The 23,262-nt window shown below is 39.8% G+C and overlaps 1 protein-coding gene across 1 annotated transcript in view; it reads right to left on the minus strand.

Moving 5' to 3' along the window:
* NALCN (sodium leak channel, non-selective) overlaps positions 1 to 23,262 on the minus strand; it is a 246,892-nt gene that overhangs the window by 150,547 nt on the left and 73,083 nt on the right. Inside the window, exons 8-10 of the mRNA XM_075090175.1 lie at positions 9,472 to 9,614; positions 9,248 to 9,352; positions 6,376 to 6,462 (exon numbers count right to left, since the gene is read on the minus strand). Coding sequence (XP_074946276.1) covers positions 6,376 to 6,462; positions 9,248 to 9,352; positions 9,472 to 9,614 — 335 coding nt within the window. The remainder of the gene's footprint in view (positions 1 to 6,375; positions 6,463 to 9,247; positions 9,353 to 9,471; positions 9,615 to 23,262) is intronic.

Consider the following 23,262-nt stretch of genomic DNA (forward strand, 5'->3'; position numbering starts at 1 on the left):
CCCTATGTACAAGTGGAAAATACTGGAAGTCTCTTTTTTTTCTTTTCATAATGTCCAGGAGTTACTATCTACGTATATACAACTGAGGATAGGAAGGTTGGATGGGGCTGGACTTCATTCGTGCTTGTTCTGCTGCTGCCAGTATATTTAGGTTCCCTGCAGTGTCTTCCATTCCACCTCATTTTTTTTTTACCTTTTTTTACCTCATCAAAACTAACAGCTTGCTTTTACATTTACACTTCACATATTCTGCTCATGAGTTTCCTCAGTAAAACTTATATGGTTGTTTTTCAGCCCTGTTTCAGTGCCAAGTACATCACTGAACTATCCAAGCTTCTGTTAACTGGTGCAATTTCTAAGCTTTCTAAATGAGAACAGGGCATAGAAAAAAGAAGTAGATTTTCTTTTAATGACAGCCTCAGAAGTTTAGGATTTGGAATCAATTTAATCTGCTTCTGAATAAACTCATATAATATACTCAAATGATAAACTCATTCAAATCAGAACTTAATTTTAGCCAACTGAAAGAGAAGATTTTACTTTCACTGTAAAAGAGGATTTCAGTTAATTGGAAGAAATGTGTTCTATATCTATATAATTTAATGAAAGCCACTGTAGGTAAGAACAGAATAGGACTGAGTAGGCATACCTCTTGCTCGATTCCAAAGTTACACCAAAAGGCAAATTAGTATATAAATAGACTACCACACTTTTCTAGTTCACCAATAATTACTTCCCATGAAAGAGAAGAGGAGAAAACCCACTTGTGCTCCCTTCTGTTACTCCTGCAGTGAAAATCCCTAATTATTATTTTATCTCAGTCCTCTCATTCAATATATCCATCATGAAACTGCTAAAACACTCAAATCCTGCTTCTCTGGCCATGTCTCCTCCACCCTCTATATGTTTTCACTCTTTCAATATTACTTTTGATCTTTTTGTCTCTCCTTCAAGGTTCTTTAAAATTCTGTAATTGTACAGAATTCTGTAACACATTCTTATAATAATATGTAGCATGAAGGACTAAATCTTTTTTTGAGGCAGAAAGATATGATTACATTTCTGACATTAATCATATGTTCAAGAGCACTGTAATCACAATAATGCCACTTGCTTGCTCAGATCATAGCTTTGTGACCTTCTGTTTCTTCCCTAGATGGAGCACATACAACTAAAAGTGAATAATCTGTTGAGGATTTTATTATCAGAGTACGAGCGCATATACAGTTTGTGAGTAGGTGACCACTTCCATTTATGCTGACACATCACACACGGCGTTCCCAAGCTTTTTCTAAACATCATTCCATCTCCAGCTGTATGTTTCTTTTCTGCTGGACGTACAACCCCAAAATATATAGCATGAACAGGGAATTGCTGTCTGCCTTATTGTTCCCCACAGGAACCACAGTTCCAGACTTTCTCTGTTCATTACAAAATTAAGTATTGAGAAGACTGAAGATGTCATTACTTGGTGTTAGTAATACCAACCACAGGTTCATGGAAGACATGAGTCAAAACTCCAGTTCAGCTTTAAATCAGTATGAGTATTTTATAAGTCTTTGCAGACAGGAAGACGAAGGAGAAGGAAGGACTGATAAAAACATCAACCACCTCTGAAATTAACAGGAAAGGAACAATAAGAAACGCAGTGTGCCTTTAACATGGGATTAAAGGGGTAAATACATGTTCAAAGAGTTTTTTAAAGGATTTTTTCTGGAACCTAGTGCTCAGATTTTTTTTATTTGTGAACTGAGAGCTTCCTACTGTGCTCGTAGGAGTAGATCACGGTAGGCAGGAAGTTCTAACGCACTACAGTGTGTTAAAGTAATATCAACAACAGCAAAATAATGTGGCAATGTGGGAGCCTCAGCATGCATTCATGCCAAATGGTTCATGTTGAAATGGAAAACACAAAGATTATTTTTCAGTGACAAAAGAAAATCAATATTTAAAATCAATGCCAGTCACGGGGAACAGTGAGAGTAAGTAACAAAAGACCGCGAAGCACCTTTGGGAACACTCAAAAGAAAAATGCAATAAATATAAAACCATTATACTGAAATAAAATTCTCTCTTTACTCCACATTTGGATAGATTTGCAAGTCAAAATCAGGAACCATACTGATACTAATGTTTCATGTTGCCATTTCCAGTCACTTCTAAAAAACTAAAGAAAACTTAAGTGTGTGAGTTAAAGTTCTTTGAAAACACCAGATTAATGCCCATCTCTCTTGCCCATCTCTCATAGTTTAGTCTTATTTATTTTTAACTACTATGCTGCTGTATACAAGAACCCCTTCCAGATCCCAGATCTGTATGCACATGTTTGTTCTGGAGCTACGCTGGAGCTATGGATCTCATCTATCTGGATTTCTGTAAGGCCTTTGACATGGTCCCCCAAAGCATCCTTCTCTCTAAACTTGGGAGATACAGATTTCATGGGTGGACTGTTTGGTAGATAAGGAATTGGTGGGATGGTCACATCCAGAGGGTAGTGGTCAATGGCTTGATGACTAGATGGAGACGTGATGAGTGGCATCCCTCAAGGGTCCATACTGGGACCAGTACTGTTTAATATCTTCATCAGTGACACAGACAGTGGGATCGAGTGCACCCTCAGCAAGTTTGCAGATGACACCAAGCTGAACAGTGCAGTTGACACGCCAGGACAGGATGTCATCCAAAGAGACCCGGACAAGCTGGAGAGGTAGGCCTGTAAGAACTTCATGAGGTTCAACAAGGCCAAGTGCAGGGTCCTGCACCTGGGTTGGGGCAACCCTCAGTATCAATACAGGCTGGGGGATGAAGGGATTGAGAGCAGCCCTGCAGAGAAGGACCTGGGGGTACTGGTGGATGAAAAGCTGCACATGAGCCAGCAATGTGCACTTGCAGCCCGGAAGGCCAACTGTATCCTGGGCTGCATCAAAAGAAGCGCGGCCAGCAGGTCAAGGGAGGTGACTCTGCCCGTCTACTCTGCTCTGGTGAGACCCCACCTGGAGTCCTGCATCCAGCTCTGGGGCCCTGAGCACAAGAAGGACATGGACCTGTTGTAGCAGGTCCAGAGGAGGGGCACAAAAATGATCAGAGGGCTGGAGCACCTCTCCTACAAGGACAGGCTGAGAGAGTTGGGGTTGTTCAGCCTCAAGAAGAGAAGGCTGTGGGGAGACCTTATTGCAGCCTTTCAGTACTTAAAAGGGGACTATAGGAAGGAAGGGGACAGCCTCTCTTGCAAGGCCTGTAGTGATAGGTCAAGGGGTAATGGTTTGAAACCAAAGGAGGGTAGATTAAGGCTGTATGATATAAGGAAAAAGTTTTTTACAATGAGGGTGGTGGAACACTGGAACAGGTTGCCCAGAGAGGTTGTGGAGGCCCCATCCCTGGAATTGTTCAGGGCCAGGTTGGACGGGGCTCTGAGCAACCTGATCTAGTTGAAGATGTCCAGATGTCCCTGCTCACTGCAGGGGGTTTGGACCCTTCCTACCCAAACCATTCTATGATTCTATGATTCTGTTCTGCCTGTATGCCATACAACCAGTGGAAAGGCAGGTGGCTCTTGGGAGAAACAAGAGGAGGTACCCTGGCAAGCACAGTTGCACTCACCTCTCCAGGATTTTAGACATACCAAGGCACACTGCTCATTAGATGGGATTCTGAAACTCCTTGTAATCCCCTCTTTGCAGATCAGGTGTGACAGAAGCATAAAGAGATGGTTAGCCTGCTTATTCTTTTTACTTAATTAAGCAGTTTGGTGCAACAACTACACATTTGTGTGAAACAAAGTGAGTTACAAAGGCTCTTCAGAGAGCCTATACGGTATCTCTGAATTACTATTTGCTCAGGGATAACACCAGACCTGCATTGCTCCATGCACCATTGAAATGTCCTACCTAGGCTAGCACGGTCTGTCAGGCTGAACTCCCTGACCTGATCTGTGGGAGTAAGCATGGCTGTACCAAGGCCAAACTAGTAAAACCCAACAGATCCAGCTAGTCCATGTAAAACCTGTATTAGGGAGGTTCTTATGTTACACACCACACATAAACCACATTATTCTTTCCTCCATCACTCCCCGCTTTAGAGAGCTGGATATATCTATTTGCCAACTTAGATAGCACAAGCCCATCTTACTGGAGTGCCTCTCAAGTAGTTAGTAGGTTTAAACACCATAGTAGCCAAATCTGGGAGGGATACACTTTTCCAGCATATGGATACCTATTAAGTAGTTTTCTCAAGGTCTACAGAAAATTTGTGCTTTGCCAATAAATTGAATGCAGGTCTCCAAAGTCCCTCTCCATTCCCTTAGCCCCTAGGATATTTCCTCTCCCGATGCATAGTACAGGTTGTTGAGGAAGTAAATTCTAAATAATTTAATACAATGAAAAAGTGGAGTTTCATCACAGCACAGACCCAGACTCATGTAACTGTTGAACAGAGCTTTTAATAATGGTTCCCTTTTGTATTTGGAGCAGTAATAGTTACAGAGCCCAGAGAGGAATTAATAAAAACAAACTTACTGCAAAATTTAATTAAAATGATACAGGGCAATAGAGAGTCTTCACGTCTTCACTACTTTTTTCTAAGAACTCCATCCTTCACAGGATATTGAATGACAATATACTTAGCTAATAAAGGTCAGAAGAATGCATATTAATTGAATGTGTCCTAAAGGCAGAGTATATATTCTCCAGCCTGATTAACGCTTTCCAGATTCAGATTTATGCACCATGTTCCTCTTAAGGAACAAAACCCACCCAAGCCCTTAGAAAATAACTACCACATCTCTCACTAGGGACTTAATGCATAAAGAACGCCTTTAATATACTGCAAAGGCTATAAATAGATGAATTTTTTTAGGAAGTCTATTTTCTTTTTACTTTGGATTGATAGAACTGAAACAGTAATGTGTGGTGAGATGAATAAAGATGTGTGTGTTTATCCAGACTTTGACATTTTGCTTTCTTTGAACTGTATTTTACTCTATATTTAATAAGAATAAAGCCTATTTTGGGCACTATCCTAATAAAAGAATATTTTAACGCACTGCTTTCCTTTGGATTGCTTTCCTTAGATTGACATCCAGCAAAGTCACAGATTACTGGAAACCCTGCAGATGTTGCAGAAAGGGATGAAGAATGAGAAGAAAAACTGCTAGTTGAGCTGCAATTATAAAAAGTTGCAGCACCCACTGATGCATGAGATTTATGTTCTCTGGAACACAATTTACTGTGTGTTCACATGATTCTTAAAAGGGGCAAAATGCGATACTACAGACCAAGGCAGACCAGATATTTCAGATGCTATCTTAACTTTCATCTGGAGGAGTTTTTCATTGTGAGTTCAGCTACATTTTATCCAAATACCTGACACTGTTACTTGAGAACACCACAAATGATGTTCCTGTTGCTGTCAAAACCAAGAATTAAAATTGGGAAGAGGAATTATCAGTTACAACATATGCTATAACTAAATATATGGCAGTGGTTTGACAAAGCAGAGATACTTGAGAATGAACAGCTTGTGGAGGGGATGAAAGGTGTTTGCCAGCTTAGTGTTCAGCAATGTACACGCTGCCAACAAGTACGTGTATTTTAGTTTACACATTAAACCAAACATAACCAAAGCTGCCAGCAAACATCGTGCTATCAGATTGCTATAGAATTGGCTTTCTACTCTGAAGCAAGTTTGTTTCATCCAGAAGTGACATTATTTATCTTGCAAATAAAAATTTGAGCTGCTGTACAATATGCTGTAATAAAAAGGGATTCATAAAAATAAGACTTATCTTAGTCTGGATTTATTTAAACGATGAGGACAGAGTTTTACAAACTCACCTATATCCAAGTGAGAATATTAAAACTGGAAGTTTCAAACACTGCATGGTTTACTACCTACATGCCTCTTCCCCCTTCTTCTGTGGGCCTATTTTCAAGACGGAACAAGAGAAATGAGGTACTTCTGTGTTTATTATGATTAGTCATGCTTCTTGGCAATGTTATTGTATTTTGCAGCTAATAAACAAGCATTTCTGTTGTGAATAACCTAGGAATAGAATCAGTTTGTATATAAAGTCTGAGAGCTAAAGGATAATTACTTACGTTATTTTATATTTAAAAAAATCTAAGATCTTTCTCTCATTAGCACACAAAACAGAGCCTTTATAAGGACTGCATTTTCCTCATCTTCTCCCTTTGGGTGTGGGATATCTTTTTTTGTTCACCTGTGATTTTCAAGAACAAGCCTACACGGCAGAAAGCAATGGATTTAAAGAAATTTATTACTAAAACTATTGTGGCTATTTCTCATCACGGTCTCCTTATGCCAACATTTGAGTGGTACTGGTTACACACACTGATTTATTACAAAGTAATGTCATACCTGTAGACATGCAGGAGCTCTGCCCTGGGGTTTATTCACATCAACAGCCACAAGCTGCCAACCTCCAGCAGCATCTTCATGAAACATCTTGAAAAGGAAAACTGTTGTCAGAGATGTTTTACATGCCAATAAATACAAGTGAAATCTAATACATTCCCCTTAAGGACCTGCATACATTTTGGTGATAGCTAGTTTAAAATAAGAGGGAAATGGTTCTTGCTGCTACAGAAAAAAAAAGCAACATGCTCTTTTTCCCACATTAATAGATTCTGAATTTTACTCAGGTAACGTCAAACACAATTTGCCTCTGTTAGTCCTGATGTGGAAACAGATTCAATTAATCTCTGATCAGTATCATTAGACGGTGGTACCTGTTCAGAATAAATTCCTTACTAAGGTAAGCTTACCCTAAGGAAACACGAATACATTGTGACCAAAAAATAAGCTTCGTGGTGCATTTGGAAATTATAGACAACCTCATCTTTTTTTACTGGCAACACTATTTTCATTCATTGTTCAAAGACTTATTTTTGTTGCACAGATGCATATCAAGAGTAGCTGTACAGTCCTTCTGTACTGTTACTGAGAGCTTATAATTTCTGCAAATAGCTCAATGATATCCAGGCTTTAATAATGTCAGTGGAAAAGGCTCTCTTGACCACATTCTCATTTTACCAATAACTTCTGGAAAATATTCACATTTTACCAATAACCTCTGGAAGCATAGGTGTAGGCATTCTGGCTTTTTTTTTTTTTCCCCTCAGAAATTAGGATATAAAAAGATGCAGACTGCTGGACACAGGAACAGTGAGAAACCATGTCTGGAAGTTATTAGCACTGTCCTTGAAAATGTCCTTAAAAGAAAATTAATAGCTGTAGCATTTTGAATTGCCTCCTGGGAGTCTGCATTTACTATGTAACGAGGTGTGGCGAAGTTCCTACCTCACTCTTACGTTTTCCTTGACATCCAGCACCCAAACAAATCACCTCGAGAACACAGCCACAGCAGCGTGGTTGAAGCTTAAAAGGCATCCTCAGAGAAGTGTTCATTAGACTGGGGACAGTGTCACGCAAATATGGCTGTAACGCTGCTGAGTCCTTATGTAGCATCTCTGCACTAGGAAGGGTAGCCAACTCAGATCAGCACTGAGCTACTCCTCTTTGTACCACACTTTAATGTGCCATGCTGAAGTGCTTAAGAAGAACCTCCTTTTATCATTCTCCAGACACCCCTTCCTTGACTTTGAGTCTCGGACACTTGTTTTCTTTTCATTACGGCTAAGTTTTGGGACCAATTTAATGATTTATGAAGTGGGCAAATGAAGCAAGATATGTTGCTTTTTCTCAAGGTTATTTCATGCACAAAACAAGCAAGGTTTTTAACTTTCATCTGGTACTTTGAACAAGAAAAACGGCAAGAAATTTTATGTCGTTCTTAATATAGAAGAACATAACTTGTTTTTGTAATTTGGTAAGCTGAACTCCTTTTATGTCCCATTATGCCAGCGACTCAAGGAACAAAGTAACCATTCGCTTGTCTGCAGTAAACACGCTATTTTTATTCTGCATGATGCAATTGATATTCAACTTGTTCATATTCTTTTGCATGATGACATTATTTTTGGAATTTCTTTTATTCTTGAAACTCCTTAATGTTGGCTGCTTCTTGAGTTTCCCTACATTGATCTCTCTGATCCAGCTTCTAGTTCAGAGTACGTTGGTTAAGCCTATACAGCTCAGGAATTTGCTTCATCAGAGATGAAGTGAACACTATGCTCTTCAGGCTAAGTACGTGTCATGTGGAAAAGTCCTTTTTTTGTTAGATTTTAAATTGATATCACCAAGTCTGCTTTGACAAAGACATATATAGAGTAGAAATTATTGCCGCAAAGTCTATCTGAGGCGCAAAACGTATCAGCAGGCAGAAAAGGGCTAGATTTACATATGGATTACAGGAATATCCAAAGGAATATCAGAAAATATTTAATAAAATATTTTGAAACACTTAAATCCTCTGGCTTAAGAAAATAAATAACCTCTAGCTACAGAGGATAGAAAAATTTTCCTCATGGATATATTTCTCAAATCTGCCTTCCTTAGGGCTTTTTCCAGGCAATCGGTACTGGTCCCTCTTAGAGACGGCAAACTGCACTAGCCTGGAAAAGCCTAGCCTTTTGTACATTCAGGATACATAATATGATTGTTGCAATAATGAGTGGGAGAATTTAAATCTCAGCCTGTTAGCCCTCGTTTTTCATACTGGGTCTTCAACACCACCCAGCCCACACATAGCACCCTTCCTATCACAGCTTCTTCCTACCCATTATCTCATATTCAGGGCCTCGACTTCTGTGGCTACCTCAAATATCAGCACGGCTCTTTCACTGCCTCAGCACCTCATTCCTCCTTGGTCTCAAAATGCCTTTCACAGTTCCAGAACCAGCTTCCGCAAACACTTCAGCTACCCTCTGACCTCTCTTCTTCCAGCTACAGTTTGCAATTTCAGCTCTTCCTTAGCACAGAAAGTGATATTCAATAGCAACCCTAATTCCAAACCCACCAATGGCATGATAAAAAAGCATTATCCTACTTCATTAAAAGCAAATAAAAGCTTAGTGATGACACACCCAGCCATATAGAAAACCATAATACAGTCATCTTAATTATTCTTATTTAAGAAAGCCTGGTTGAATAATACACCCTAGAATTTAATTTTATATGAAAATTCATATATAAACTTTAAAATATATGTAGTAACATGCAAAGTCAAATCAAACAAAAAAAAAAACTAATAGGAATTTTGGCTTACTATTCATTCATAAACCAAACCCAATCAAGTCCCCAGAGAATCTCAGTATCTCAAGTGCTTCACCTGTGTGGTGGCAGTTGAAGTAGTACTGCTCCTGGACCCCCACATCTGCTGGAACTGCACTCTAATTTCTGCAAATGTTTCAATGATGACTGCAATGAAAACATTCTGAAAAAAAGAACGAGAGAGAATGGCTGACACAAAGCTCAGCAACCAGAAAAGAGAAGGAATTCATTCTAATATGATTTACATTTCAGACAGGTTTAAAAGAGCACATTTTTCAGTACCTTAACAAGCCAGGCCAGAAAGAAAATTAAGGTGATGAAATAGAAATATGAACGCCACCGGGGAAAGCTGTCGATTGCTCGGTACATAAGGAACACCCAGCCTTCCTGAGAAGCAGCTTCATAAACAGTAAATATGCTTGTGCCTGTCAGAGGAAAAATGAAAATGTTTTGCATTAAGCCTCTCTGAAAGTTTTCAATATCAGCAAACAATAATCTTTTATCTAGTTTATTTTCCTTATCTCTAAAAGCGTATCAATCAGCTCTCTTTTCCTCTCTTCAAAGATAAGTTTTTCAGGCGCGTTTCCACATTTCTTCCTTTTACAATTGCATATGAACTGGTTTTGTATCAGACTGGATGCCCTTCTCTCCCTGGACACACATGCATAATCCCTTAGACGGGTTCACTGGCAGTATGCAAATGTCTCCAAAGGCAGAATTTGTCCCATCATGTGACTTCAGCAGCATCATGAGAAAAGGCAGACTTAATTAAAAGTGTCAGGATCAACATTCAGTAGGTGAAAGAAATCACAAAATCAGCAACACTGAGTAAGCAGCAATACACTGAGAAGGTGTCTAACACTAGCAAGCACAGTTAAGCGTCTACAACAAGCTATCGAACAGTTTCAAAATTCAGGCAGGTAGCCAGGGTAGCTGCATTAACATACACGTGCTGCCTTAAAAAACATTAAAACATTTTTAAGTTGAACTTCCTATATCGCTCTGGGGAGGTGGGGAGGAGATGAAAGAAAAGTTATGAGGGGTTCATGTATGCATAAACCATTTTTTAATAAAAGCTAAAAAGTTACTCATTTTACACTTAAGATCCAAATTCATCCTAATGTCTGAGGGATAATAGGCTCCAGCCAGCTCCCCCTCCCTCCTTATGTCTGCAGTGAAAGCTTCAAAATACAGACTGTGGTTAGGGCTCATATGGCATTCTTGTTTGAAGTAATTTTTTGTTCTAAGAAGGAACACAATTAAACTGTGAAATTAAACTGTGAAATCTCACAAATTGTGCCATGAAATTGTGGAATTGTCCTACAGCCACCTGCTAGCTCTGCTCCACTACTACTCCGTTTCATGAAATACCTTGGGTAAAAGAGAGGGGTCGTGAGGAGTACTGCCTTTAGCAAAACATAGCAGCTGCTAGCAACACACAAATAATAAGAATGAACCAGCCAACTATCTGATCCTTTTCACAGAGAAAGGAGTGGTTCTGGACAGAAATAGGAACTTCTGAGGCCTGAGTCCAGGAGTTTCCCAAAAAAACCACACCAGTCCATCAGGAGCCCTGCGTGGTTATTCTCCCACTGAATTTGCAGCACCTACATCCTTTTTGTCTGCTAACACAGCTGGGACGAACCTGGAAGTGGTTTTGCCTTAGGGAGTCCCTTTTGCAGATAAATATTCACCATTAAGAGAAGACAGGGATGAATGGATTTTTCTTCTGTATAAACTTGCTCGTTTGATATGTAGGTGTTAATGGTTAACATGGTCATGGTGGGTAGGCAAAATGTTAATCCTTTCTGTTAATTTTTCTGGTTATTGGATTCCTTCCTATTTACTGCATATGGTTGTCAGGACCACAGCACAGAAATAAAAATCAAAGGAAAGGGAAAGCATTCAAGCATAGATAACAAAACTCTTTCTGTTTCTTCAGGAAAGAGAGTGGTCTCTATCAATACTGAAATATTCATCAGTGATTACTTCATGGCTATTTTGCATTTCAAAAATTCATAAAGTAATGGTTCAATTATCTAATATTATACTGTTGCTGAACTGATTAAATTATTGAACAAAACAGTGCTGTTGAGGACAGGCAGAGATCAAGAAAAAAACGGAATCTATTAAAAGTTGCTGGCTAGGAAACTGTAATTAGTCATTACCAATGGGAAAGTCACAGTGAAGATTAGTAAAATAGAGGGGATGTCATGCAAAGTATTTATAACACATACACTGGGCCATCTGCCACAGTAAAGCAATACTGTGAATGGACAAAAATGCACAATTAACCCAATTAAAACAATATGTGTTCATCTGTGACACTAAAGTAAAAATATGGGTTGTATATAACCGGTACACATGTTCTTAAGGCTATTAGAAAGCAATCACCGCTAAGAATATACATTCCTACTTAACATATGTGACTAGAAAGTAATAAAGCTTTTGGTACTGATGCCAGGAACCACGCTGTTAACTATGTCCGTAAATACTGTTTCAACTGGATACAGAATAAAGGCATGGCAGTAAGGGACCCAACACCATGCAATGTTTTGTTTTCAAAAAGAAGAGTAATTTAGTTAACATCTGCCTTACCTGATGTTTTCCCTCTTCTAAAAGTTACATTCGAAGACAATCAGCAACTGATTCTATTTTTTTTTCTGAGTATTTCTTTAATATCTGACTACATCTTCCTAAAGCCAACATGTAAGTTTTTAAAAAGACTCCCCTTTCACAGCAGCATGCCCTGTTTTTCTCACCATATTCAAATCCACACAGAGGAAGAGAGAGTATCAAAATTTTAAGTGATGGTGGGATACATTGCAAAAAAACAGACATGGCAATGCTGCCATATATGAAACCTAACTTATGTCCCTTAGATCAAATGGCAAAATTCTTTTCCACAGGTGTCAGTATTCTGTCTACCAGTGACATAGTGTCGCCTTCTACTAGTTCAGAGGTCAGTCCTGACCACATAGTGCTAGCAGTCCCATGGTTAGGGCATGTGAGAGCATAGGATCTTGTGTAACCCAAACAGGAATATGGGTTGCAGGGGGAACGAGGGCTTGAAAACCTGCAGACAGGCCCCATTTACTTCAAAATGTAGTAAATCTCTTGTCAGTGTCCTGAACATTTAGATCAAGATTAATGCAATCTAACTACTGGCATCGGCAAGACATTTCGGTCATGAAAAAGCTTTGAACCGTGAAGAGGGTTAAACACATGACTATAATGACATTACTCATCAGTTTAGGCATGTTGGCATGGGTAACTTGCTGGATTTGGTGCTAGGATTTCAACAGCTGCACCTAGAATATTGTTAACTCTTAATAAATAACAATATCTAGAAAATATTTATGATAATTTTCCTATTTATTTCAGTAGATGGCTAAACCTTGGTGGCAAGAAAGTTTAAAGTCTTTTAGGAGGATCTTTCTGATGCCAACAGAAATAAAATAAGGGAATATACTTTCAATTTTTTTTTTTGTTTCAGTGCTTTTGTTTGAACTTGTCCAATAAAGTCCACATTTTAGTGTTACAATTAAACAATTCCTTTAACCACACTGATGGTTAATCAAAACAAGGAAAGAAAACATTTCTCAATACACAGATTAAAACTAAATATATCAATATCATAATCTGTATCATCCTCAAAAGACTGCTTTTACGCAAGCAGTAAACACTTCTACCTTTGGAAATGCTTTACAACAGTATATGGTCATTATCAAGAACAAAAGAAAAAAAAGTCCAGAAAATGAAAGATTTCATGAAGTATGGGGAAAGATGTTGAAACTTGCTCAACTTATGCAACATTTTCACTTGAAGAAAAGAGACAAACTGTATCCCTACTAATATGCATGTTTAGGTATACGGGCATTCAGCACCGAAATGCAAGGGGCTTATACCTTCTTCAATACCTATGTTTGTTTCAGCTCCACCGGCTGGGAGCATTAGCCTGACGGGGCATGGAGGAAGTGATTGCTTTAACACCCAAATGGTTGTAATAAACAAAATTTCTACTGGTTTCCATGCCACTCCAGGGAGCAAGGTCACATGCTATACAAATTAACGGAGTTGCAGGCAGAAAATAATTGAAAGAGCCAGAGCACATAGGTGATGATTTTCCACAGGGGAGGGAGGAGACCTATCCTGCCAAAACCATACCTTCTAAATACCTAAAGAATATAGAAGGTATTTATTTTAAAAAAAGGCCTCATAGCTGACAGAAGAGAACAACGGTATCACTATGCAGGGATGCTATTTTACATAGTGTGTTTTATAATTTTGCATATTTTGTAAACACACAGGATTTTCTGCTTGGTTCTGTGCCTCTGTCACACCACCATGCTCTTGCTATAATCAGCTTGCTTTGTGAATGGACATCATGAAAAAGGGAGTGCACTGAATAACGCTGTCATCTTACAACTGCAGAATTAATGGAGCAGAGCTAAAAGGTCCCATGGAAAATCCATTAAACCTGGAAACAGAACCCTTTCCTCCTAACTCTGTGTTACGTTCTTGCTTCTAGATTCAAAATCCCGTATTACTGGGGGATGCATGATGTCAAGGTGTTGTCTTTCATGAATACGATTTGTAGCTATTCCAAGTGAGAAACAAAAAAGGAAGACTAAGCTTATGCCATTAAATCCAGTATCTTCTGCATGTGTAACCTACGTTTATTGACTGCCTTAGTCATACCACATCAGGGATCTCTCAGTTTTCTTGTGCTTGCGATGAAGCCGCTGAGAAAGAAAAACTACAGGAGGGCCACTTTATGCAAAACAAACACGACAAAAGTTTGATTTTGTAACTACTTCTTTTGAACCAGGAATTACTGAGGCGAGTAAAAACGCCTGCGTTGCTACGGAAAGCTTAAAACGCCACACGTGCCGTCTGCCGCTCGTAAAACGCTCAGATGCCAGCCAGTACCGGGCTCCTTCTCCTTACCGGGCAGGAGCCGCTAGATGGCGACGGAGCACCTCGGGCGGCGGCCCCGGGCGGGCGGCGGCCCCGGGCGGGCGGCGGCCCCGGGCGGGCGGCGGCCCCGGGCGGGCGGCGGCCCCGGGCGGGCGGCGGCCCCGGGCGGGCGGCGGCCCCGGGCGGGCGGCGGCCCCGGGCGGGCGGCGGCCCCGGGCGGGCGGCGGCCCCGGGCGGGCGGCGGCCCCGGGCGGGCGGCGGCCCCGACCTTCCTGTTTCCCGGCAAAGCTAAGCAGCCTTCTAGCAGGTGCTGCTGTCTAATTTAACCCGACTTGCTGTGCTGAATGCTGAAAGGCGGCCTTCCCGACGATGGTCTGTGACTGTTAGGTCCGTAAGGAAACGACCTCTCGCTTAGGCTATAGAAATGTGACCAACCCTGTTCCTGTCCCTGCTCGCTTTCACTGATAAAATCATGCAGGTGAATGATCCTGCGAGGCATGGATATTCCTACTGACCACTCGGCTTTTAGTTTTTGTCTTACCTTTCAGTGCCAAGGTATTCGGTAAAACAGTGCGTGCAGTCAGGATTTGCCAGCTGCCTTACACTATTGCTTTGGTGAAACTAGGAGGGAATAAAAATTACCCAGAAACACAAGGATAAAGTTGTTAGTGCTTCTGGGAGGCAGCTGGTAGATAGGACTGAAACCAACAAAAAGATCACATCCTGAACAGCTTCACGGGGTTTCTTGCTTGACTCTGAGCGAGCAGTCCAGCCTATTTTACTCTCCCAACCAACGCCTATCAGCCAGTTTGCCAGTCAGCAGAAAAGAGGAGGAAAAGAGGAGAAATGGAACATGCCAGTGCTCTGCTCCTCCTTTGAAACCTCAAACCCCAGTGCCATTTCCCTGTGACTGAGCTGTTAAGATGGCAAAAGGGAAACCCTGCAGGGTCGTGATTTACCACAGCAGAAAAAACACACTGCCAGTCTGAACACAATATTTTAACCTTTGCAAGTGTAGTGGCTTCAAACACACGGTAATGATGTGTTATTGATTCTTCACTTTGAAAATGTTTCCTTATGAGAAGATGAAGCTTCTACGTATGAGAAGAGACTATACACAGAGACAGGGTGCATAAAATCACCAATAAAGAGAGAAAGAAACACTGCAAATATAAGTGCTAGGATTGATGCAATTTGTTCTACAGCGTTAGTAATGTAAAGACAGAAAGTCAGACAACTTTCTGCAAAAAAATTTGATGGACTTAGTTGCACTGTTTGCAAGTATTTTAGAAATCTGTCCACTATTCAGAAGTGTTAGCTTACTAGTATGAATGTGGCAACGTCGGCATATGTATTGACCGCACGGGCTAAACAGGGGCATGGCCATTCCTGCTTCGTTAAACCATTAGTGTCTTACATGTGATAGTGCTTGTGCTCCCTGATGTGATATTTTATGCTTTACAGAGAGAAATCTGTTCTGCTTTTGTGAACAAGTCCATGGTGTAAATAGGGACAACCATTCTTCAAAATGACTTTAGGTGTGCATGTTTATCGATATTAAGCCTGACTAGCAGTTGTGTTTGCTTTTCTTTAATACTTTTTTGATTAAAATGCTCCTCAGCTATATGTTCACAAATAATCTAGCAAATAGGGATCCAAAATGTCAGCAGAGCTCATAAGCTGGCTTTATGTGCATAAATACTGTCTGCTTTTTCCTTTTTGCAATTACACAGCTGTAGTGCTAATACACACTCTCTCTTATAATCACTGCTTTTTTTGTATGTGGCAGCTTTACAAAATTTACCGGCAGTTGATGAGAATCAAGGAAATGCTGAGCTGTGAATTGTTCTCACCTCGCACACCACTACCTGGAAGCTCTGCTGCACAGTCAACAACTCCCACCACTCCTTCTCCCTAGAGAGTCTTTTTAAGGATGCAACTCTTCTTGGATCCCTGGGCTCCCGTCCCCAGCAGAACAGGCAGAGCTTCAGGCTGGAGCCTGGAAGTAGGACACTGCCATAGCTGTGCTTTCCCCTATCAGGGAATCAAACTAATAACACTCACTTCTCAGGTCTAGAAACCAAGAATACAGAAATCCCTAGGCCTTGGTTTTGAGAGCGACAAATGCTGCGAAGATGGACCTGCCACCACTTCAGCCTTTCTAATGAAGTGCCTCTGATTTGAAGTACTGTCACAGTAGAGCAAATGACTGCTACAGTAAATGCTATGACAAACTGTGTAACAAAAAATGTTAAACAGAAGAAACTATAATTTATATTAACCTATTCCTTTTAAAATAAGCCATCTTTTTATAGGACTGTTTCTTCTTCTTTTAAAATATAGTATGTATGTAGATGTCTTTAAAACCATACAATAAAAGTGGCCATCCAGAAATCAAACATTCAGAAATTCACACAAATTGTTACATTTAAAAGTTAATGAACGCTTTAAGGGCTACCATATTAAACTGACAAATTTAAGGCATGTTCTCAGTACAGACATTATGTATTTGAATTGTCATTCAGCCATATATTAAACATTGGGAATGACTATTAAAATGAAGGTAGTGATGGATCCTTTTGTTAGAGGGAAAACGAAGTATGCAAATCTTCCTTGACACAAAGCATGTAAATTCAGCACTGACTTTCATACACTGTCAGTCAAAACTATTCACTTGTTGCATCAATTTTTTTTTCCCCAATAGTTATAGACAGAGCTTTCTAATTAAGTTTAGGTGCAGTCATGAAATAGCAAAGCGTCAACTAATTTACTTAATTAATAAAAAACTTATCTGCTTTATAAGAAGAATGAAGCATCGAAGAATGAGACCGTAGTACATATTGACATAGTAGCATTTCCATATCTAGAGTGACCACGATGATACTTAACCCAAACGCAGAGTTACATGAGAAGCATAACTGTAAGCTTTACCATGAGAGATCATTTTATCAAGCCTTGAGTCTGGTCAATGAGTAGAAACTGTCTCAAAAGCATGAAAATGTGTGGAGGCAGAAAAAATGCACTAGAAGAAATGATGTAGGAGCTAGTGAGAACATGCATTAGCGATTCAGCTGAACAGAAGAATAACTGGGGGATGTGGAGATGCACAGAGCCCCTAGAATTGTGTGCATATTTGGAAATTCAGATTACAAGAGATTGCCTGACCTAAATGGAGCATTTCCACTGTGATATTTATATTAGTAAGAACTGAACAGAGAAGTTCAAGACAAAAAGTCTTACAGGAAAAAACAGACTGGCTAAAAAAGTGCTAAAAAAGATCTTGCAAGTGATTTTTCAAACCTACTGCAGCATATTTTATCTGACTTCCACCACAAAGAGTTTCCTTATTTCCAGTTGTAGTGCAACCCCTTCATCCTGAAGATTCAAACAGTCCAATCAATAGGTAATTAAAAAAACTCAGTAGCACAAATATTTAACAAAGGAAAGAACCTCCTTGCCCCCAGAAGAGGTTTAAGAGACACAAGAGGACCAAAGAGAGCTTGAAATTCACCCTGCAAGAACCCATGCTAGTGGCTGTGTGTGTGAAGTGTTTGGCCAGTCTGATGATGAGTTACAGCAGGCCAGGTATGCAGGTAGACAGGAAGGTATTCAGGGAGGAAATTCCACAGTGTATCATTTTGATAGCTTATGAAGGCTATATTTATTTTTTTATCATAGGGTAGGAGAAACAACAGTTTAAGGAAACCTAGACAAACAAAGCTGCTGCTCTGCCCTAAGGCTCCATTTTGGCATCATTCGGTTCCTTTGGTCATCACTTGTGAATTGTATGCACTTCTCTGAGGATGTACTCTCTCCCTTAAAATGAAGAGATTCCCTTCCTCTTGCCTGGATAACATTTCAAAAGCAGTTGCATGAAATTTTACCCCTCCTGCAATCAGTGGTAAAACTGCTGTCATCTTAAATAAGGTGTTTTTAAAAATCCCTCCCCAAAGCATCCTAATTTAATTTGCCCCAGCTATGCTGTATGTCTGAAGAAGCCTTTATTCTTTTCTGTATAAAAGTTTCATCTAAGGACATCAGTAGAAAATCCCAACTAGCAAGACCTGCTGAGTATTCAGTGACCAGAAATAAGACAGCAGCAGCACTTTGCTCAAAGCATTTCTGTGAGAAATAAAAAAAAACCAAAACCAGACAGCATAGCTTGCAAAGAAATTTGAAAGCCAAGGAGATATTATAAACAGATAGATGTTAGAAATCTCATTAGCCTCCACACATCTGAATAACAGGAACAAATATACAGTGCCAAAGGCATCTTAAGAGACTAGTCTAACTGAAGAGAGAAAATCTTCCTTTCCTAACTGGGAGAAAGGAGCTCTATGATTGACTGTTACAAGAAAACCCGAACAACACGCACTCAATGACCTCTTTAGCTGTTAATAAGTTAAGTACTCCCAAGTATCCCTTATGTGACACTAGAAGAAAAACAATTTACCTACTTTGTTGATGTGAGAGATAGGTTTGCCCACTAGCCTAATAGGTGCAGTAAGGGAGCAGGAGGAGAGAGGGAGAAGTGTCTTAGTGTGCTGATAGCTCACTAAGCCCCGCAGCACCTTCGTGAGGTAAGTATATTGTTAATTCCATTTCAGAGATGGCTGTATAAAGTTAGAGACGCTAAGACTTTCCTCAATCAGCAACAGGGTCAATGTCTAAGGTGGGACTATCTTAAAGATCTCTAATTTCAAAAGAGGGATTAGAGTATTCAAAATTGTTGTTCTTTAACTGGATGTCAAAAGAGAAAGACCTTGACTTTCTTAAAATGAAGAATATACATGGATGTCAGCAAGAATAGACAACAATTTTTTTTCTCTCCTTCAGAAAATGAAAAGTTGAGTTGAAAAGAAAACCAATTCTTGTAACATCTGACTTCTTTTATTCTTGACTGTCTTAAAGAAAGTGCTTACATGACCAGAGATCTACTGGTTATCAGAAGAATTCTTGGAAGACTAGCACTAATAGACTAAGCAGCTGGCAGGTTTATTTGGAGATGAAAATCAAAACCTTTGGCAAGAAAAGCTGTATAAACTGCCAGGTATTTTTTTGGAGAGAGAACATTCTAAGTTTTTATACACTCTGTTTAAACCCTGTTTTCAATATTATCTTCTCCTGCAGAAATCCTTTCTGATCTTTATGCACTACTGAAGATAGTTCCACACACCAGTAACAGAAATGTCCTGGATTTCTCACTGTCAAATCAATTATTTTTTTTCTCTCAGATATGCCCTCTTCCTTTTTTCTCAGCATTGAGTTTACCTGCAAAGATGTTTATTCTTTGTGTAGGTGTGTGTCAACTCTGTGCTTTGACTCAGAGCTGCTTTTAATTTATATAGACCTATGATATTTAACATATTTTTCTCCAATGCTTTTTGCTAAAGTGGAAAATGTGGCATTTTGTACTGAGACACTTGAACATGTGGTTTGAAAAAAAAGGACTGTGTTTGAAAAAAAAAGTTTTGGCATTGCTCAGTGAAGCAGTTTCCCAAGAAATACAGAGCAGACCTACTCCCAGCAATTTTTTATCAAAGGATGAACTAAACAGACCTCATTTTCCATATGAAAGTAATTTTCAGTTGGTGAAATGAAATCAGAGCTTTTCTATCTGAAGGCGCAAACAAGTGACACGCACAAAAATTCAGGGATGACTTTCTGCATGCCATTTACTTCATAGTGGCTACCTTTTTGCCTCCTCTTCACCTTAAAAAAGACCTTTGGAAGTCTATCCGCTCCCTTCACTGAAATCAAAGGCACCACTAATTATCTATCACCTTAGGAATAAAAGCATACGTAAGGACAGTTACTGCTGGACATTATAAATGCATCTTGTTATCCTCAGCAATGTGTCTGCAGGTCCTGCCATGGTTTGGGTACAATTTTATATTGTTACATTATGTCCCCATATTTTTCAGAACAGGGAAGAAATCCTGATCCTAACTTGGAAGCTCTGCCAGCACATTTATGTAATATTTTTGAGAGAAAACTATGTTCACAATTTTTAAATCACACTGCCCAAAGTCAGGCATATTAACTGATGTTCAGATAGCTGGATAGGATATAGTCTGATTCTTTGAGATGCTGAAGGAGACAAGTTTGAAATTTTCAGTCCTGGCCTGAATGCTAGTGCTTGAAGCCAAAGGGAATTTTATTATTCCTTTAGTAGAAACCAGGTTAGATTTACAGTTCTGAGATTCTACCACATAATTCCCCACAAAACATAAAAGATACTGGGAAGACTGTGTATTTGATCAATATGTTGTTTTCAGAACACTTATTAAATTGCCTGCCACATTAAAAATAAAACTAGAGATTGATACTATAGGATGTAGTCAGAAGAAAAAAGGCACAACTGTTTCCAGACCCATTCATTTTACAGGATCTGGGAGATGGGCTTCCTAAATGAAGACAAATCCAGCAGAGAATCTCAAAAAATGTCTGCTTCCAAAACTGACCATGAGGCAGGTCTGTGGTGCCCTGGCATTAAAACTGTTTCCAGTGACTTTCCTAAGGAACTTGTAAAAGTACCAACTAAATGCTTTTAGCAGAATTCATGTGCTCAGGTCAGAAATAATTGAAATAGAGGGGAAACAACTACCAGCAGGCAATAGCAAGCACTGGAATAACTGAGAGGACTGTAGAATTTGTTTCCTCAGAGCTCTTTAAGAATATATCAGAGAAGCATCTATAAGGAATGATGTAGGTAGAGGTGACTCAATCCCGGAGTGGCCAGGCAATGAGCTTGATCTTCAAATAGATATCCTTTAGAGGCTCGTACTAGTTTTCTCCATTTTTACAGCATTGAAAATTCTGTAATGCCAGTACAGCATCTTATTCTTACTAGTATAAAAAGAATGATATTAACATGCATAAAGTAATCTGTGTTTGTTTAGGCTACACATAGACACTCACTTTTCTAAATGGTGCAACTAGACACTACAAAGAAACATAGTTCAAAGTGCAAAAGGCACTTTGCGTTAGGGTTTTGCCTGGAAAACTTTTGTACGAGTGGTGGTGCAGAGCCAAGTTCCACTGCTTCTGAACCGGCTAAATTATATTCTTCAGCAGAAAGCCCTTTTCTTTTTCTTCCATAAAGGAAGCATTTGTGAGTCATAGGTTGTAGAACCAACTTCTGTGGAGTAAGAGATGTCAAGTAACGCTGTGAATAAATAAAATGTCACTCAGGACATGATTTGATCATAAATTAACTCTGTCTGTAAGGCTCTGAATACTGTGTTAAAAGCACACAGCCACATGACACAAAGTACTGATTTACTATAAGCCGATCTGCCCCTTAAAAAAATACCCTTTTTTTGAGGGCTTCACTTTGTACTGAAAGGTTGCACACTGCAACTTGTATTGTCCATCTGCACCCTAACTTGTGCCACAGTCGGTATTGTCTGCTCTCCTACCTCCAACATAAAGTTGGCCCAAAGGCATTAAGCTGGTATAATTTCAGTACTGTATGCCTCCCTCAGTGATTCTGACAGTAACACATTCATGTACCCTGCCTCATCCTGAGCAATCCCTACTGCGGGTCTTAACACATGTCAAACCACAGCATGAGCCTGTAGCAAAGCAGCACTTCTGCAAGCGCTTACGTAGTCAAATACTGCAGCTCCTGTTCCCTGATTTTGTCTTCCTATGTGCCTGTACCAAGTGTAGCTCCCTCCAACCCATACACACCTTTAGTACTATTCCAAATAAGGCTCACATCCTCAACATCTTCTACAGGCTGACATTCCCTTGTGCCATACATACCTTGAGTACTGGGTTATACAATCACAACCCTGGTGAGCTGTGACACATGCTCAGGGGGACTTTGGACATTTTTCAGTTATGTTTTGGGGCCACAGGGGTGACTCATGGGCTCCAGTGGAGATCAAAACCAACCACACTACCTATGGGTACACAACATAGCTCCAGAAGGTACCAGGCTTGAGGAGTGTGAACATGAGTCAATCTATATCGCACTGTTTGTAGACCAAAGACCAATGCCAGGCAGATGATTTTATTAGTGCAGATCCTGCCTCTGACTCAATTCCATAGTTCACACATGTTTTCACACTATATGGTTCAGCAGCGCTACACATCAGAAAGATACACGACCAAATATCTAAGTGCAAATACAACCTCTGGTAGTAGGAAGTTCCCACATTCAGGTTGCCAAAAAATGGAAAATACAGAGGGTAAATATCACTAAGTACTTGCCTCTGATCATAAAGAAAGACAAAAGGTAATACTGGCATGGAAACAAGTGGCCATGCACATGAGGTGGGCTGATTTTAGGCGTTTTCTAATCATCAGAGAAATTAAGTCCTGAAAGAGTTTTTCATCTTGTTTTGCCTCTTCCATTCCTAAGTTTTCTAAGTTGGGACCTCATACTTTTATGAACAATGAATACAGCACAGTTCCCTAAGGCCACAAGAAGGAATGGACAAGAGCATCACCAAGGTTCCTTCCAGCTGAAAAACAAGGTTTCATCAGTAAATGTGATATAGGCCCAAACAAAACCCCACTAAGTCCAACAGAGTCCAGCTGTTTTAAATAACACAGGCTTAATCCTCAAGTAGCAAATAGTACAAAAATGTTAATTATTTCACTTTCATTGACATCCTGACAGGGGAAATTTCTAAGAATGCTTCTAATGAAATTATGCAGGAAGGATTAACACTGTGCTCTGTTCTGGAAGTTCTCAGCAATGTGGCTGATTTAATAAAGTACTGCACAACAGCTGAGGAAGCTCATTCTTCGGTAGAGAGTCTGGTTTTGTTACAAAAGATCTGTTTATTCTGAACCCCACTGCAATTCTCCAGTGAAAATCTTCCTAAGTTGCACCTTCCCCATTGTACCTGAGGACACTGTGGACACAGCTGCAATCCTGCATCTATGGTAAGTGAATTGCATACAAAACTAACAATATCCCCACACTTTGGTCAAAAATGTTCACTACAGCAGCCCTAACCATTTGAACACTCTAAAATGCTGTCAGCATAGTGGCTCAAATTTACTGACTGTAATATTTAACTGAAATGAAGGACTGCTGAAGGACCAGAAGGAACTAAACCCATTTGGGAAAAAAAACAAAAGTCATAGCTCTAGGAGATACCAAGAGTCTGCAGATCCATGAAAGCACTTGTGTTA

Source organism: Phalacrocorax aristotelis, chromosome 1 (assembly GCF_949628215.1).
Source record: "Phalacrocorax aristotelis chromosome 1, bGulAri2.1, whole genome shotgun sequence".
NCBI lineage: Eukaryota > Metazoa > Chordata > Aves > Suliformes > Phalacrocoracidae > Phalacrocorax > Phalacrocorax aristotelis.